The 17,087-nt window shown below is 41.3% G+C and overlaps 1 protein-coding gene across 6 annotated transcripts in view; it reads right to left on the bottom strand.

Annotated features, from left to right (window-relative positions):
• Positions 1-17,087, bottom strand: part of ANKRD26 (ankyrin repeat domain containing 26) — a 198,269-nt gene that overhangs the window by 83,522 nt on the left and 97,660 nt on the right. For all 6 annotated transcript variants that reach the window (XM_061640078.1, XM_061640076.1, XM_061640074.1 and 3 more), the window contains 2 exons: positions 10,063-11,019; positions 2,776-2,928 (listed from right to left, as the gene is read on the bottom strand). In XM_061640078.1, coding sequence (XP_061496062.1) covers positions 2,776-2,928; positions 10,063-11,019 — 1,110 coding nt within the window. The remainder of the gene's footprint in view (positions 1-2,775; positions 2,929-10,062; positions 11,020-17,087) is intronic.

Below are 17,087 nucleotides of genomic sequence, written 5' to 3' on the forward strand. Positions count from 1 at the left end.
GGCCTAAATGCAGAATCTTGCATTTGTCTTTACTGAATTTCATTTTATTAATTTCAGCCCAATTTTCAGTCTATCCAGGTCCCTTTGGATTTTATTCCTGTCTTCCATTAGCTATCCCTATTCGTATCATCCGCAAACTTCATAAGGCTTCCCTCCACCCTGTCATCTAAGTCACTGATAAAAATGTTGAAGAGTATCGGCCCCAGGACAGAACCCTGTGGCACTCCACTCGAAACCTCCTTCCAGTCCGAAGCAGAGCCACCGACGACCACTCTTTGAGTACGGTTTTCCAACCAGTTGTGAATCCACCTGACAGTATTTCCATCTAGTCCGCATTTGACCAGTTTTGCTAATCAAAAGGTCGTGGGGGACTTTGTCAAACGCTTTGCTGAAATCTAGATAGATGACATCTACAGCATTTCCACCATCTACTAAGCTAGTGACCCGATCAAAAAAAGAGATGAGATTAGTTTGACAGGATTTTTTCTTGACAAACCCATGCTGCCTCCTACTAATCACAGCATTGTCATCTAGATAGTTGCCAACGGACTCTTTTATTATCTGTTCTAATATCTTTCCCGGTATTGAAGTCAGACTGACCGGCCTGTAATTCCCCGGATCTTCTTTTTTACCCTTTTTAAAGAGCGGGACGACGTTTGCCCGTCTCCAATCCTCCGGCACCTCTCCCGTTCTCCAGGATTTCTCAAAGATGATGGCAAGAGGTTCTGAGAGTACATCAGCAAGTTCCTTCAATACTCGGGGATGCAGTTCATCAGGCCCTGGAGATTTGAACTCATTTAGGTTAACTAGGTATTTCCTGACTATCTCCTTATAAATCTTGAACTGCAATCCCAACCCCTTACTGAGATTGCTACCGATGCAAGGTTGCATACTGTTCCCTTTTTGGGAGAAAACGGAGGCAAAATAGGCATTGAGCAGTTCCGCCTTTTCCTTGTTATCTGTCAACATTTTGCCATCCTCATTGAGCAGCAGTCCCACCGTTTCCTTGGTCTTTCTCTTGCTTCGAACATATCTGAAAAACCCCTTTTTGTTGTTCCTCGCTTCCCTCACCAGCCTCAGCTCATTCTGGGTTTTAGCTTTCCTTACGCTATTCCTGCAAGCCCGAGCCGCTCGTTGGTACTCTTCCTTGGTGATGCCTCCTTCCTTCCATTCTTTATACATATATAATATATAATGTGGTCATTCTGTAAGCACCTTGAAATCAATGCAATGATTACTAGAAATCTACATGGATTTCTCAAGAACAAAGCCTGCCAGACTAATCTTATCTCATTTTTTGATCGGATTACCTCCTTCATAGTCTGTAGGAATACTATGGACATAATATATCTTGACTTCCGCAAAGCTTTTGACAAAGTGTCCCATGATATTATGATTAGCAAGCTAGTTAAATGCGGGACAGATAGAACAACTATAAGGTGGATCCACAGTTGGCTACAGAACTATATTCAAAGAGTGCTTATCAATGGTTCTTTCTCAAACTGGGGGAAGGTAATGAGTGGGGTACCACAGGGCTTGGTCCTGAACCCAGGGCACCTCAACATTTTTATTAATAAGTTGAATGAGGAGGTGCAGGGAATGCTTATCAAATCTGCAGATGACGCAAAATTGGAAAAGACAGCTAATAGCCTGGAAGACAAAAATAAAATTCAAAGTGATCTTGATAGGCTGGAGCATTGGGCAAAAAACAACAGAATGAAATTTAACAGGGATAAGTGCATTTATACGAAATGTATTGTTATAAGATGGGGGATACTCGGCTCAGCAATACTACATATAAGGAGGATCTTGGAATTGTTGATCACAAGCTGAATATGAGCCAAAAGTATGATGTGGCTGCAAAAAGGGCAAATGCTATTTTAGGTTGCATTTACAGAAGAATAGTTTCCAAATCATGTGAAGTACTAGATTCCCTCTATTCGGCACTAACTGGTTAAGCCTCATCTTGAATACTACATCCAGTTCTGAACATCACACTTTAAGACAGATGTAGACAAACTGGAACCCGTTCAGAGGAGGGCAACAAGGATGATGAGGGGAGGATACCTCTGAGAGGTCCAGGAGAACCAACAGAGTCGTACTTCCTGACTCTCTCATGGCTATACAAATCTCCTTTAAAATACCTACAAGTAAAGAACACCAGAATGAATGAAACCCAGTTTCCTCATTTCTATTGGTTTACCCTTTTGCATCTTTCTCGTTTCAATCCAGACTGGCTAAATATATGTACGAACATTACTGACATTAAAACTAAGGCCACATTTATTCCACTATTATTCCACTTCAAACAGTCATACCTTCCACCAAAGAATCCTTGCAAGTGTAGTTTGTGAAGGGTTCTGAGAGTTGTTAGGAGACTCCCTTTCCCCCCTCAGAGAACAACAATTCTCAGAGTGGTTTACCATCTTCCCAGAGAACTCTGGGAATTGTGGCTCTGTGAGGAGAACAGAGATTGTCTAATAACCCTCAGCACCCTTCACAAACTACACTTCCCAGGATTCTTTGGGGAAGCCATGACTTATTAAAGTGGAATAATAGTGGAATATATGTATGGTGTGCCCAAGTCTACTGACACTGTGAGAACAGGATGCTGGACTAGATGGGCCACTGGCCTGATCCAGCAGGCTCTTCTTATGTTCTTATGACATTTTTCTGCTGCAAAATTAGTAGCTTTAAAAAACAAACAAACAAAAAAAAACAGGTAACAAGCTAAAGTTATATTAGTCAACATTTAATGAACTGTTTTAACCATACCTTGGATTTTATCCTGTCTAATTCCTTTTGAAGCTGTTGCTTATCCTCTTCTAGGTCAATACGGTAACGCGTAGACACTTCCAGTGAAGCTTCTGACATAGACTGTTTTTTAAAAGAATCTGCAAGTTCTTGCTGAAGGTGCCTTACTGAACTCTAATAAAACAAAATTTAAAGAATCTGTACCAATTAAACTCTAATGTTTAGATTAACGTGATTTAAATATATCTTATTTAGCCAGCATATACAGAGAGACAAGTATTAAATCACAAATACTATTGGTTATACACAATCATAAGTGCACTAATCACAACATTTGTTTCAAGCCCCACTTCAAAAAAGAACAAGATTCAGTCCAGAACATGTCAGAGGCTGTCCAATTTGACTTGGGATGCGAAGTCAAATTTGGAAAAAGGAAACTTTGTGTCTCCCCCATACTATAACAGGGACATACATTTTACAAAGCTCTAACCTTTTTTTCTTTTTAACAGAACTGTATAGAATTTGCAGGCATATTAACCCCTCCCAACAAATTTCACAGAAACAGTTCTATGCTTTTTTGGGGGGGCTATGCATCTATAAAATCTGTCCCCCCCCATTTAACCCTGACAAAAGAACTATATATAACTTTTGGCAGAATTAGAAGTTGTTTGATGGCATAGTTGCCTCTTCTGAGGGGATGAATTCTTCTAAATTTCAGAAGGATAACTGCAGTGTTTTTTGTTCAGTTGCAAGATTTAAAACAGGATTCATGTAATATTTCCTATTTTGTGGCAATTTGCATGAAAATGGCATACATAGTGAGATCCCTTGGAAAACTGCCAAATTGCAAATGGGTCTTGGGAAGGGGTGAGGAACCTTTTTCATCCCAAGGACTATATTCCTCTCTGGGCAACCTTCCAGAGGCCACATGCCCATGGTGGGTGTGGCATGAATGTAGATTTTACCTTTGTGCAGTAGGCTGGTTTCTACAAACATTCCCCCCTCTCCCCCTGTATCCTTCATCCAGACAAACAAGAGTTCAAGGACATATTCCAGCCATGCAAAAACACTCAAGGAATGTGTGAAGCAGGGTCAGTAGAGACTGTGGCCTAAGGAGAGACCTAAGGGCCAGACAGAGAGGCTTGGAGGGCCAGATTCAGCTCCTGGGCCAAAGGTTCCCCACCACTGGTCTAAGGGTGGGTTTTTTTGTGCTAGGCATCTTTAAAGATGATTCTGGAGGAGAAGAACTAAAATATTTGCTTCCCTCGCTGTGGATTTGTGGGCAAAAGTAGTATTATGAAAATAGCTTCAATTGAAGAGGTGCCCCTAGGAAAGTAACCTGAAAAATTTCAGAAGGATGGGTACAGGGACTAGAGAGTTATGATGAATGGAAAAAACAGCTCACATTTCTGTTTTGCTCAAATGGCATCAAAGGTTGCAGAAAAAAAGTATAAATCTGATTTAACAGGAATGGATAAGTGGAAGTCGTACAGATAGAGCAGGACTTGAATGCCCGGCATCTTTCAGGCATGTACCACTATTAGAACTAGCAGAAAGCACAGAACAGACAAGCATAATATGATAACCTACATTAATATCCCTTTCCTAAAGCACTATTAAGGTGTGCATCCTAGAGGAGGGGGTGAGGGTGTTTAACGAGGTTAGAGGGGTTTGAGAGTGTCGAAGAAGCTGACAACAATTTCGTCAGGAGACTAGACCAAGAGGCTAGACTCCTAGCTGGGGCACCCAAGGCAGAATGGTCAAAGCTGAGACACCAGACTAAGATGCATCCAAACTCAAAGGCAATGGTAAACCACCTCTGAATACCTCTTACCACGAAAACCCTATGAACAGAGTATCCAAAATGCAAAACGAGATAGCGCTGGAAGATGAGACCCCCCAGGTCAGATGGCACTTAGCGAGCTACTGGGGAAGAACAATGGACAAGTATGAGTAGTGCTATGACTAATGATGCCATTGGGTCAAAGCCAAAAGGAAACCCAGAGGCTGATGCACAGAGATGTGAAAGGAGAGTCCAGAGTTGGTCAACGCACACCACAGGAACATGGAATATGAGAAGCGTGAACCAGGGAAAGTTAGAAATTGTCAAGCAAGAAATGCAACGCATCAGCATTACAATACTTGGTGTGAGTGGGTTAAAACGGACAGGAATGGGACATTTTCAATCAGGCAACTACAAAATATTTTATGTAGGAAATGAGAAATTAAGACGAAATGAGGTTGCTTTAATAGTGAGAAGTGAGGTAGCAAAAGAAATTAAAAGCTATAACGCAAGATCTGAGTGAGTGATATAAATGAGAGTAAATGGGAAACCTATTAACATAACCATCATCCAAGTCTATGCTCCAACAGCAAATGCAGAAGAGGAATTGGAGAGATTTTACGCAGACATACAGGAAGAAATTGATCACACACCAAAACAAGATGTGCTGATAATCATGGGGGACTGGAATGCAAAAGTAGGGAACAGAGAAGAACTAGGAATTGTGGGGAAATGGGGTTTAGAAGACCGAAATGAAGCAGGAGAAAGACTTATTGAATTCTGTGAAGCCAATAATTAGTTTCTTGCAAACACATTTTTTAAGCAACCGAAAAGGTGACTCTACATGTGGACATCACCGAATGGTCAATATAGGAATCAAATTGATTATATAATTGGTAGCAGAAGTTGGAGAAGTTCCACACTTTCTGTGAAAACAAGACCAGGAGCAGACTGCGGTACAGATCATGAACTGGTAGTATCGAAAATCAGAGTAAAGCTAAAGAAGAACAAAGCAATCATAATGGCAAAATACAATTTAAATAACATCCCAGAAGAATATAAAGATCAAATAAGGAACAGATTTGAGTTTAAACTTGGTCGATAGAGAACCAGAAGAACTATGGATTGAAGTCCTCTGACGTTATCAGAGAAGAATGCAAAAAGACAATACCTCTAGTTAAAAAGAGAGAAAGACTTTAATGGATGACTGAAGAAACTCTTAAAATAGTTAAAGAAAGAAGGAAAGCAAAAGGAGATAGAAACAAGGTCAGAACCCTACATGCAGTAATACAGCGACTAGTACGTAGAGACAAACAGAACTATTACAACAACTATTGTATAGAAATAGAAGAGGACAACAAAAAGGAAAGAACAAGAGTCCTATTCCAAAAGATTAGAGAAATTAAAAAGAAATTTAAACCAAGAGTAGGGATGTTGAATAATCAACAGGGGAACATACTTGACTGACCGAGATGAAATAAAAGGAAGATGGAAACAAATAGAGACAAATAGTGGTAACGAGAGAGGAAGTTCTAGGCTTATTGGACAATATAAAAACTGACAAATCACCGGGCCCGGATGGCATCCACCCGAGAGTTCTCAAAGAACTCAAATGTGAAATTGCTGATCTGCTAACTAAAATATGTAACTTGTCTCTCGGGTCCTCCTCCGTGCCTGAGGACTGGAAAGTGGCAAATGTAACGCCAATCTTCAAAAAGGGATCCAGAGGGGATCCCGGAAATTACAGGCCAGTTAGCTTAACTTCTGTCCCTGGAAAACTGGTAGAAAGTATTATTAAAGCTAGATTAACTAAGCACATAGAAGAACAAGCCTTGCTGAGGCAGAGCCAGCATGGCTTCTGCAGGGGAAAGTCCTGTCTCAGTAACCTATTAGAATTCTTTGAGAGTGTCAACAAGCATATAGATAGAGGTGATCCAGTGGACATAGTGTACTTAGACTTTCAAAAAGCGTTTGACAAGGTACCTCACCAAAGACTTCTGAGGAAGCTTAGCAGTCATGGAATAAGAGGAGAAGTCCTCTTGTGGATAAGGAATTGGTTAAGAAGCAGAAAGCAGAGAGCAGGAATAAACAGACAGTTCTCCCAATGGAGGGCTGTAGAAAGTGGAGTCCCTCAAGGATCGGTATTGGGACCTGTACTTTTCAACTTGTTCATTAATGACCTAGAATTAGGAGTGAGCAGTGAAGTGGCCAAGTTTGCTGACGACACTAAATTGTTCAGGGTTGTTAAAACAAAAAGGGATTGCGAAGAGCTCCAAAAAGACCTCTCCAAACTGAGAGAATGGGCGGAAAAATGGCAAATGCAATTCAATATAAACAAGTGTAAAATTATGCATATTGGAGCAAAAAATCTGAATTTCACATATACGCTCATGGGGTCTGAACTGGCGGTGACCGACCAGGAGAGAGACCTCGGGGTTGTAGTGGACAGCACGATGAAAATGTCGACCCAGTGTGCGGCAGCTGTGAAAAAGGCAAATTCCATGCTAGCGATAATTAGGAAAGGTATTGAAAATAAAACAGCCGATATCATAATGCCGTTGTATAAATCTATGGTGCAGCCGCATTTGGAATACTGTGTACAGTTCTGGTCGCCTCATCTCAAAAAAGGATATTATAGAGTTGGAAAAGGTTCAGAAGAGGGCAACCAGACTGATCAAGGGGATGGAGAGACTCCCTTACGAGAAAAGGTTGCAGCATTTGGGGCTTTTTAGTTTAGAGAAAAAGCGGGTCAGAGGAGACATGATAGAAGTGTATAGAATTATGCATGGCATTGAGAAAGTGGATAGAGAAAAGTTCTTCTCCCTCTCTCATAATACTAGAACTCGTGGACATTCAAAGAAGCTGAATGTTGGAAGATTCAGGACAGACAAAAGGAAGTACTTCTTTACTCAGCGCATAGTTAAACTATGGAATTTGCTCCCACAAGACGCAGTAATGGCCACCAGCTTGGATGGCTTTAAAAGAAGATTAGACAAATTCATGGAGGACAGGGCTATCAATGGCTACTAGCCATGATGGCTGTGCTGTGCCACCCTAGTCAGAGGCAGCATGCTTCTGAAAACCAGTTGCTGGAAGCCTCAGGAGGGGAGAGTGTTCTTGCACTCGGGTCGTGCTTGCGGGCTTCCCCCAGGCACCTGGTTGGCCACTGTGAGAACAGGATGCTGGACTAGATGGGCCACTGGCCTGATCCAGCAGGCTCTTCTTATGTTCTTATGGAAGCAATACACTGAAGAACTCTATAAAAGAGATGCCAGGATGACAGATTCATTCATGGAGGAACCGTATGATGAAGAATCAGAAATTTTAGAATGTGAGGTGAAAGCTGCTCTTAAATACTTGGAAAAAACAAATCACCAGGAATAGATGGCATACCAACAGAGTTGCTACAAGTTACTTGAATCTGAATGTCCAAAATTTGACAAAAATTTGTCAACACATATGGAAAACTAAACAATGGCCCACAGACTGGAAGCGGTCAATATATATCCCAATTCCAAAGAAAGGGGATTCCAGGGAATGCAGTAATTATCAAACTATTGCCTTAATATCCCATCCAAGTAAAGTAATGCTCAAGATTCTACAACAAAGGCTCTTACCATATATGGGGTGAGAAATGCCAGATGTCCAAGCTGAATTAAGAAAAGGAAGGTGTACCAGAGATCATATCGCAAACATATGTTGGATAATGGAACGGACCAAGGAATTTCAGAAGAAAAACACCCTGTGCTTTTGACTGTGCAGATCATGAAAAACTATGGAATGCTTTAAAAGAAATGGGGATGACACAGCATCTGATTGTCCTGATGCGCAACCTATACTCTGCATAAGAGGCTACTATAAGGACAGAATATGGAGAAATTGACTGGTTCCGCATCGGAAAGGGGGTGAGACAGGGGTGTATTTTATCATCCTATTTGTTTAATCTATATTCAGAACATATCATACGGAAAGCAGGATTGGACAAAGATGAAGGAGGTGTGAAAATTGGAGGGAAAAATATGAATAATTTAAGATATGCAGACAATACCATACTACTAGCAGAAACCAGTAATGATCTGAAATGAATGCTGTTGAAAGTTAAAGAGGAAAGCACAAAAGCAGGACTACAGCTAAATGTCAAGAAAACTAAAGTAATGACAACAGAAGTTTTATGTAACTTTGAAGTTGACAATGAGGAGATTGGATTTGTTCAAGGATTATCAGTACCTTGGCACAGTCATTAAACAAAATGGAGACAATAGTCAAGAAATTAGAAGAAGGCTAAGACTGGGGAGGGGAGCTATGAGAGAACTAGAAAAGGTCCTCAAATGCAATGGTGTATCACTGAAGTCAGGATCATTCAGATCATGGTATTCCCGATGTCTATGTATGGATGTGAAAGTTGGACAGTGAAAAAAGTGGATAAAAGAAAAATAAACTAATCTGAATAGTGGTGCTGGAGGAGAGCTTTGCAGATACCATGGACTGCAAAAAAGACAAATAAAAACTGGGTGTTAGAACAAACTAAACCAGAACTATCACTATAAGCTAAAATGATGAAACTGAGGTTAGCATACTTTGGACACATAATGAGAAGACAGAATTCACTAGAAAAGACCATAATGCTGGGAAAAACAGAAGGGAGTAGAAAAAGAGGAAGACCAAACAAGAAATGGATTGATTCCATAAAGGAAGCCACAGACCTGAACTTACAAGATCTGAGCAGGATGGTTTATAACAGATGCTATTGGAGGTAGCTGATTCATAGGGTCACCATAAGTTGTAATTGACTTCAAGGCACGTAAGAAAAACAAAGCACTGTGACTGGAGAGCCCTGGTAAAATAATTCCCCATGAGCAGAAGCCAAACATGCAAGTCACTCATCTTCCATCCTGGCATTTTCCATATTTATGTCAAACTTGTGAAGAAATGTTAGTTTTTGCAGACATGCTATCCAAAGTGTTTTATCAAATCTACAGAGCATCTCGAAGTGCTTCAGAACTTGCTGCTTCAGTTCACGGCACTTCAGAGAGATCCTGCTTCAGCTCCAACAAGCCCTGAATCTGTCTGAAGTGGCCCTGCTTTGGTTCTTGAGTCAGGATTCATACTAATCTCTTGCAAACCCCCAAAATATTTCCTTCCTGTCCAAATACCAACTGAAATAATGGACAGTACATGACAGCTGCTTCTAGCAAACACTCTTTCCTATTTATTCAGACATTAATGATCTGAAAAAGCACTTATCAAAGTGTTTAGGTACACAATCTGGCTGTATATGCAGTTCCCCTTTATAGTACATACCACAGTATTATATGATGTGCCATACAGTATTTTAACATCTGAGGATAAGGGGTGAGTGAAGGCTCATTTAGAAGACACAGAGAAGACAGAGAATTATGTCAGATCAGTACAATATTGCTAGCAACAAATAGGGATCTCTTAATTTAATCAGTTTTACAACTAGAGGATTGCATTACTTGTATGCTAATGTTTAAAGTAACATTGATTTAATACACCATACATACCTCTCTATCAACTTTTTCTGCTTCATATTTTATGACTTGCTCCTTTAAATGATTGCATTTTGTAATTAATTCCTTATTTATCTCTTCCTTCATCTGCACTTGCTTTTCAGTATCAGCTCTCAGTTTACTGAAAATATCATTGAATCGATCTTGGACATCACTCACTACTTTTTCTTTGATAATACCCTTGTTTTGAAAGTCTTCAAATTGCTGGCGGAGTAGAAGATTTTCACTTTGGAGCTGTGCCAATCGTTCCTGCATAGTTTCTTGCTTTACAATATATTTGTTCATTTGATCCTTGTCACCTTGCCGTGTATTTTCAAGTTCTTTCACCTGACACTGTGCCTGACTTAAATCCCTTTGAATACTTTCCAGTTGCAAGCTCTTTTCTCTAAGACTATGTGTTACACGGTGAAGTTCATTTTCAAGACTATTAGCTTTACTTTCAGCTTTACTTAGCTGCTGAGACATGCCATTGTTTGTTTCCCGTAAATGGCAGAGATCGTGATTCAATTTGTCTTTTAAGCGAACCCAATCATCACACTCTCGTTGCAGTGTTCGTTCAAGTTCATTTTTAGATATTTGACATCGTTCAAGTTCCTGAACAGCAGAACTCAAGCGGGAACGAAATGAGTCAAGTTCTATCTCCAATCTTTCTTTATTTTCTTTGAGATGCTCTAATTTGGATGTTAGGATTGCAATTTCTGTTTTTGATACATTTATTTGTGCATTGTACTGAAAAACTGTTTGAGTCAAAGCCTCTTCATTCAGTTTCAGCTCTTTTCTAAGTTCTTCTGTTTTTTCTTTCAAAGCTTCATTTTCTTCTAAATATCTGGCTTCTTCCTCCTGGTGCCGAGCCCTTATGCGGTCAAGCTCTAATCTCAAAACATCAATCTCATCTTGGAGTATTTGATTTTTATTTAACAGTTCCTTTTCTTGGTCATGATTATCAGTCATCTGAACGATTCATAAGCAAAAGGTAAAATTAATAAGAATCATCATGAACTGCTTGATTTTCTTCTCCCCATTGAGCTTGTGGATCTAAATTATATTCTAGGCAGCAGAACACAATGTACACATCATCATACATCTATGACTCCTCGTCTCTTTTTCCTATTTAAATAAAAAAATATCACCCTGCTGAACTCCTTTGAAAGAAAATAAATTTGGCAATTAAACTTTTTACTCCATATGGGGACTCTTTTATGTGCTACACTTTTAGCATGCATCCGTGTTATACATACTAAAAATTGTACTACAAAAAGACTTGTCTGCAATACTGTTAACATGCCAGAGTGAATCCAACTTCCTATCACATAAACCCATATGGGAAAATGTAAGATTCTGCAATATGCTTAAATTAAAAAAGCTACCTTTCTGTACGTGGAAGATGTCTTTACTCATAGGAGTGAGTACTTTTGCACACTAGAGTATTGCTGAGAAAAACAAAACTAAATTTAAAAAAAGATAAGCTAGTTGTGCAAGTAGAAGCATGATGATGAAAGTTTGTGTCTGACAAGAACTTTTGGAGGGTGGGGCTGGTGTGTGCTTGGGTGGAAGGAGATCCAACTGGGCTTTTTACTGAAGACTGTTAGTTTTAGTTTGTTAGTTTTTGCCTCCCCAGGTATAGTACTTTAGTTTGTGCCTGACAAGGGCGCAAGCAAGAGCAAAAGTGCTCTCATCCTGTAGCTCTCAGCCGAGGTTCTTAGGCAGGGCATGAGATGTTCACAAAAAGATGTCAATGGAGCATGGATGGAGCAGACCAACCAACTAGTAGAGATGGAAAGCACTGCCAGTGTTAATTGGCTATTATTATGAACTAAGGAGTGAGTGGATGGAAGGAACAGTTTGCTCTTACCGTAAACGGTGTTTCTTCATGACAAAAGGTCTCCAAGTGGTAGTGTAGCTCCCCCTACAGCTCAGAGACGAGAAATGCTTTTGCTCCTCCCCTCTTGTTTCATTTCTTGGAAAAGCTTTAGAGATCAGCCTCAACAGAAAACTCAAGGATCAAACAAAGTACACGAAAAAATGAACACTCATCCGTACAACAAGCATGTTAGGAACAAAACGTGTTAGGAATAAGGTCGACTGACCATCGACAAATAGAGTAGAAAGGAGTCATGGCACTCCGATTCAGTCCCAGCCACCGGAAAATCAATCAATCAATACAGAGACTCACAAATACTGTAAGGGTGGGCCTTGAAGACCTCTTGTCATCCATGAAGAAACACCATTTACAGTAACAACAAACTGTTCCTTCTCTCATGAATGACAGAGGTCTCCAAGCGGGATGTACTAAAGCTGCAGACCTAGGGTGTGACAATGGTAGGCCCAGAGGAGGATAAAACCTATTGCAGAACTCTGGCCAAATGACACCTCCACCAAGGAGTACAGATCACTTTTGTAGTGCCTGGTGAAGGTATTGAGAGTGGCTGCTTTACAGATATCTAGTATCGGAACATTTGTGAAAGAACTGCTGATGTAGCGGCGGACCTAGTGGAGTGTGCTGTAACGTGCAGTGTCTGATCCAACGAGCCAAGGCTGAACTTGATGCGTTTTTCCCCATTGTGGGCAGGATGGAAGGACACAAATAGGGACTCGGATCGCCTAAACGGTTTGGTTCTATTAATATACACCTCCAGTGACATCTAATCTCTCATGAATGCCATGCCTTCTCTTTGGTGTGGAAGGGTTAGGACAGAAAGAAGCAAGAATTATTTCCTGTTGCCTGTGGAAGGCCATGTTTACTTTAGTGGCAAAGGTTGGGTTAGTGCGTAGCACCACCTTGTCTTTGTGGAAAATACATAGGTGCTTTTCAACAGATAGAGCAGTGATAGAACCTGGAGTTCAGACACCCTACATGCTGTCATAACAGGGGCAGATCTGACCTGCATCTCCTGCTTTCCTGCATTGTGGAAAGAAATATGAGGTAAGGAGGCCCTGGTAACTCTTATGCCAGAGAGATGTATGGGAACTCAGGCCAGCAAATGTCTCATGTACGGCCGAGGTAAACCTAGAGAGCCATCTCAGAGACTATTGTCCCCAAAAGCCAATCAGAATTCCTTAAGGAGTTGTTTGGCAGAAAAAGAAGAACCTTGCACCCCATGGAATCCACGAATTGCTTCATAACCTTACCATTGTCTTAAGGCCACCCTGTGGTTACACAGAGAGACAGCCAACAGCTTGGGTAGCCTTACTATTGTCTTACAGCTACCCTGTAGTTATGCAGGGAGGAAGCCAGCAGCTTGACTGGGTTGAATAGGCAAATACATGGAAGACAAGGCCAGCAGTGGTCACCAGTATCATTAGTGAAGCCGAATATTTATACAAATATGCCAATGTGTGTAACTTTGAAACGAGTTATACAAAGTGCAACTGTGAAGTAAGCCTTAGCAAATGCTAAATGGAATTTAAATTGAAAGACTGAACCGAACAGTCAGCTTAATTTACATTTACCTATGATGGTAACAAGCGAACCCTTAGCGGTTCCAAGGAAGTTACTGGGTAAATCCAAATATTTACTCAGACAGTTACAAAGGGCTGTAATTATTCAAAGAAGCAAACTGGAGCCTTGCATTGATGCCCTAGAAATAGATAGGGTAGAAACCTCAAATAATTGGCAAGCTACACCCAGCTTAATTTACTTATCTTGCTTATTTACATTTGCCCACCGGAATGACAGTAAGAACCTCCTCTGTAAGGAATTAACTGGATAAATCAAAAAAGTTCACACAGACAGTTATGAAGGGCTGCAAAAATTTACGCAATCAGTTATGCAGGGCTGCAAAAATTACAGACAGTTATGAAGGGCTGCCACTATCCATAGGAACAGACTGGGGCTTCCAACTGCAGCCCATGAGACAATTCATATACCGTCATTATACCGAGGCACCAGATTATTCTACTATTGCCTCTGAAGATGGCCAGCTACTTTCAAGCCTTGGGAGAACTGGAGCTTTGAGCTGAGGCTCATGAGGCAATTCATAAGCCCTCCTTACACTGAGGTCCCCTGGAGGAGCCATCAGGTTGTTGACATGTGCGTTGTTGCGTGAAACAGCATACATTACGTTGGAGTTAAGTTGAGCAAGAAACTTCTTCAGAGCATTAGAGCATGTTAAGAGTCTTTTATTAAGACATTATGGCTTAAGGCTTAAGAGTAAATACATGTAGAGTTTCTTCAGTCACCCCCCCCCCCTGGGGATAAACACAGAAGACAACCTCTCAGTTCAGAGGCATAATTCAGAAGACACAACTTACAGACTCTGTTAGAACTTTCCCAGTCTATCAGATGGTTACCATAGCAACGGCCTTGGCAGCCCGTTCCCAGACTGGGCTAAGACATAACTCCCCCTAGTTACAGTTTTGCAGACTTGATGGAAAACAGACTCAGTGACAGTGCGGTTCAATGGTCAACAATCCCCCCATTTTCCCATCATGTCTGTAATTCATTACAACAATAACAACAATATATTTCTCCAATACATCTTGCAATACATTTCAGTACAGTTCAGAATTACATCTCAGTACATTACAGTACATTTCAGGACATCTCTGTACATTTAGCTAGAACTTTATTCAATCAAACTTTGGCTGTACACATGTCAAATACAAAGTGTCAGCATCCATTTCCACCAGTTTATGCATTCCAGGACTGGATACTAACCCCACTGTGAATTTTTCAGGTGGTTTCCCTAAGTTTGATCTTGTAGAACGTCTTAAAGGTACCAGAGCTTCTGCTCTCTCGGCCCCCCCATCTGTGCTTGTGCTTGGCACAGCCTGCACAGGAGCTTCCATTTCCTCAGCCTTGCGTTTCTTTGACCTGCGTTTTGCACAAATGAGCTCATTCAAAGCATCTCTGAGAGGTATTTGTGTGCCTTCCACTTTAATGTCAAGATCTGGCTTAAATGATTGTTTTTCTGTGTCATCTGACCCTGTAAGAACAACTGTTTCCCTTTGATCCCAAGGTTTTTCTGAGACTTTAATGCTTCTGCTCAGAATTAACTGCTGTGTTTCTGGACACCAAACTCTGAAATATGCATTCTGAAATCCCAAAACAAAACCTTGCTGTGTGCTCTGGGCGCAAGCTTGCCCCTCCTTTTTCCCTGTGGAATGTGGATCCAGCACCTTGCCCCAAATTTTTGAATGTGTTGTATTTTTGGTTTTCTGCCAGTGATTTTCTCATAAGGAGACATTCCAAGAGCACTGTGTAATACCCTATTGTGAATGTAATTCGCATAAAGAATTGCTTCTGCCCAAAAAGAATTCCCTAAACTGCAATCCATCAGCATGGCTCTCATTGCTTCCTGAAGCACCCTATTTTTTCTCTCAGCAGATCCATTGGAAAACGGGCTAAAAGGAGCTGTGAAAGTCTAGCGTATTCCCTTACTCTCAAGGAAGTCACTCAATGCTTTACTCGTGAATTCCCCTCCCTGATCTGAATGAATCGCTTTCACAGTGACGTCATGTTGAGTTTCGATTCTCTTAATGAATAGTTTCAGCTTCTGCTCAGCTTCACTTTTCTGCTTAAGCAAATAAACATGAGTGTATTTCGTAAAATCATCAACCAGTACCATAAAGAATTTCGCACCTCCTCGTGAAGCATTTATTGGCCCTGATAAATCAACATGAACTAGCTGGTAGGGAGCTGTTGTGGTTCTTTCAGCCTCCCGGTTAATTGGTGCAATAGTCATTTTAACTTTATGACAAGAATCACAATCCATTATCTGTCCACAATCCTTCAAACGCATGTCTTCACTATGCAATGGGGTTTTCTTAATCGTGTCAAGGTTTGCATGCCCCAGCCTTTGATGCCATTCATGAACGCAGCCCTGATGTACCTGTGCCTCAGCGTTTAACACAGCACACCCTGCTTGACTGCTCTTTATTACAAACTGTGAATCATTAAGGCTTCCCTGCAAACACACTTGATCTCCCCTCATTATATAACATTGGTCTTTGTGGAACAATATAGAAAAATCACAACTCACCAGTTTTCTGACTGACAATATGTTATGAGCCAATTCCGGAACAAACATTCTGACATTATCCCAAGTTTATCAAATCTCACCAGTCCACGGGCTTCCACCCGTTTATGTGATCCATCAGCAAGTTGCACAAAATCCTGCACTTTTTCTGAAGTGTAAAACAAACTTCTGTCTTTAATTAATATATGGCTTGCACCACTGTCAAGAAGCCAGTTAACAGGTCGTACATCTTGAGACTTCTGTTTACAAACAAAGTTCACACTTCCCTGCTTCAAGCCTCCGTCCCTGGAGTTTCGCTTGACTGCACAGTCCCGCTGGAGATGCCGTCGATCTCCGCAAATAAAACAAGCCTTCAGCCTCTGCTGTTCCTGCTTGTTTTCCTGTCTGCTGCTGCTTTCTTCTTTCAGCTTGGCTCTTTGCTTTTCCTCAGCACTTTTCGCCTCTTGTCTCCGCTGCCATTCCTGGGTCAGCTTTTCCTCAATAAACGCAACGTTCAGACCTCCGTCAGGCATGGCTTCGAAAGCCATGACCATATTATTCCGAGTCCCATCGAGCGAAGCCAGGATCAGATAGGTCTTCTGAAGTTCAGAGTGTTTGACGCCTCGGTCCGTCAGCTCAGCAAACAGGCGTCTGAATTCCGTGAGATGCACTCACCCGTGAAGCGCATCTGGTAAAGCTTCCGTGCCAAACACAATCTAGATCCCGCAGTCTGTTGCACATGAAGAGCCTCCAACACGTCCCACATCTGTTTGGCGTTTGTAACATCTCTCACGTGTAGCAGTTGAGAGTCAGATAGAGCCAGAAGTATAAAAGCTTGTGCCTTCTGATCTCTACGCGTCCAGGCCGCAGTCAGTACCGCCGGAGTGGGTCCATCTATTGTGTCCCATAAATCTTCTTTTATCAGCAAAGCCCGCATCCTCGGCTTCCAGCTGCCATAATTCTTTTCCGTCAATCGTTCCATTGGCAAGCCTCCCCCAGACAGGTTTACAGCCATGTTGCTCACCTCCGTCTGGTACAATCAATCAAGCTGCCCTCTCTGGA

Source organism: Rhineura floridana, chromosome 8 (assembly GCF_030035675.1).
Source record: "Rhineura floridana isolate rRhiFlo1 chromosome 8, rRhiFlo1.hap2, whole genome shotgun sequence".
In the NCBI taxonomy this organism is placed as follows: domain Eukaryota; kingdom Metazoa; phylum Chordata; class Lepidosauria; order Squamata; family Rhineuridae; genus Rhineura; species Rhineura floridana.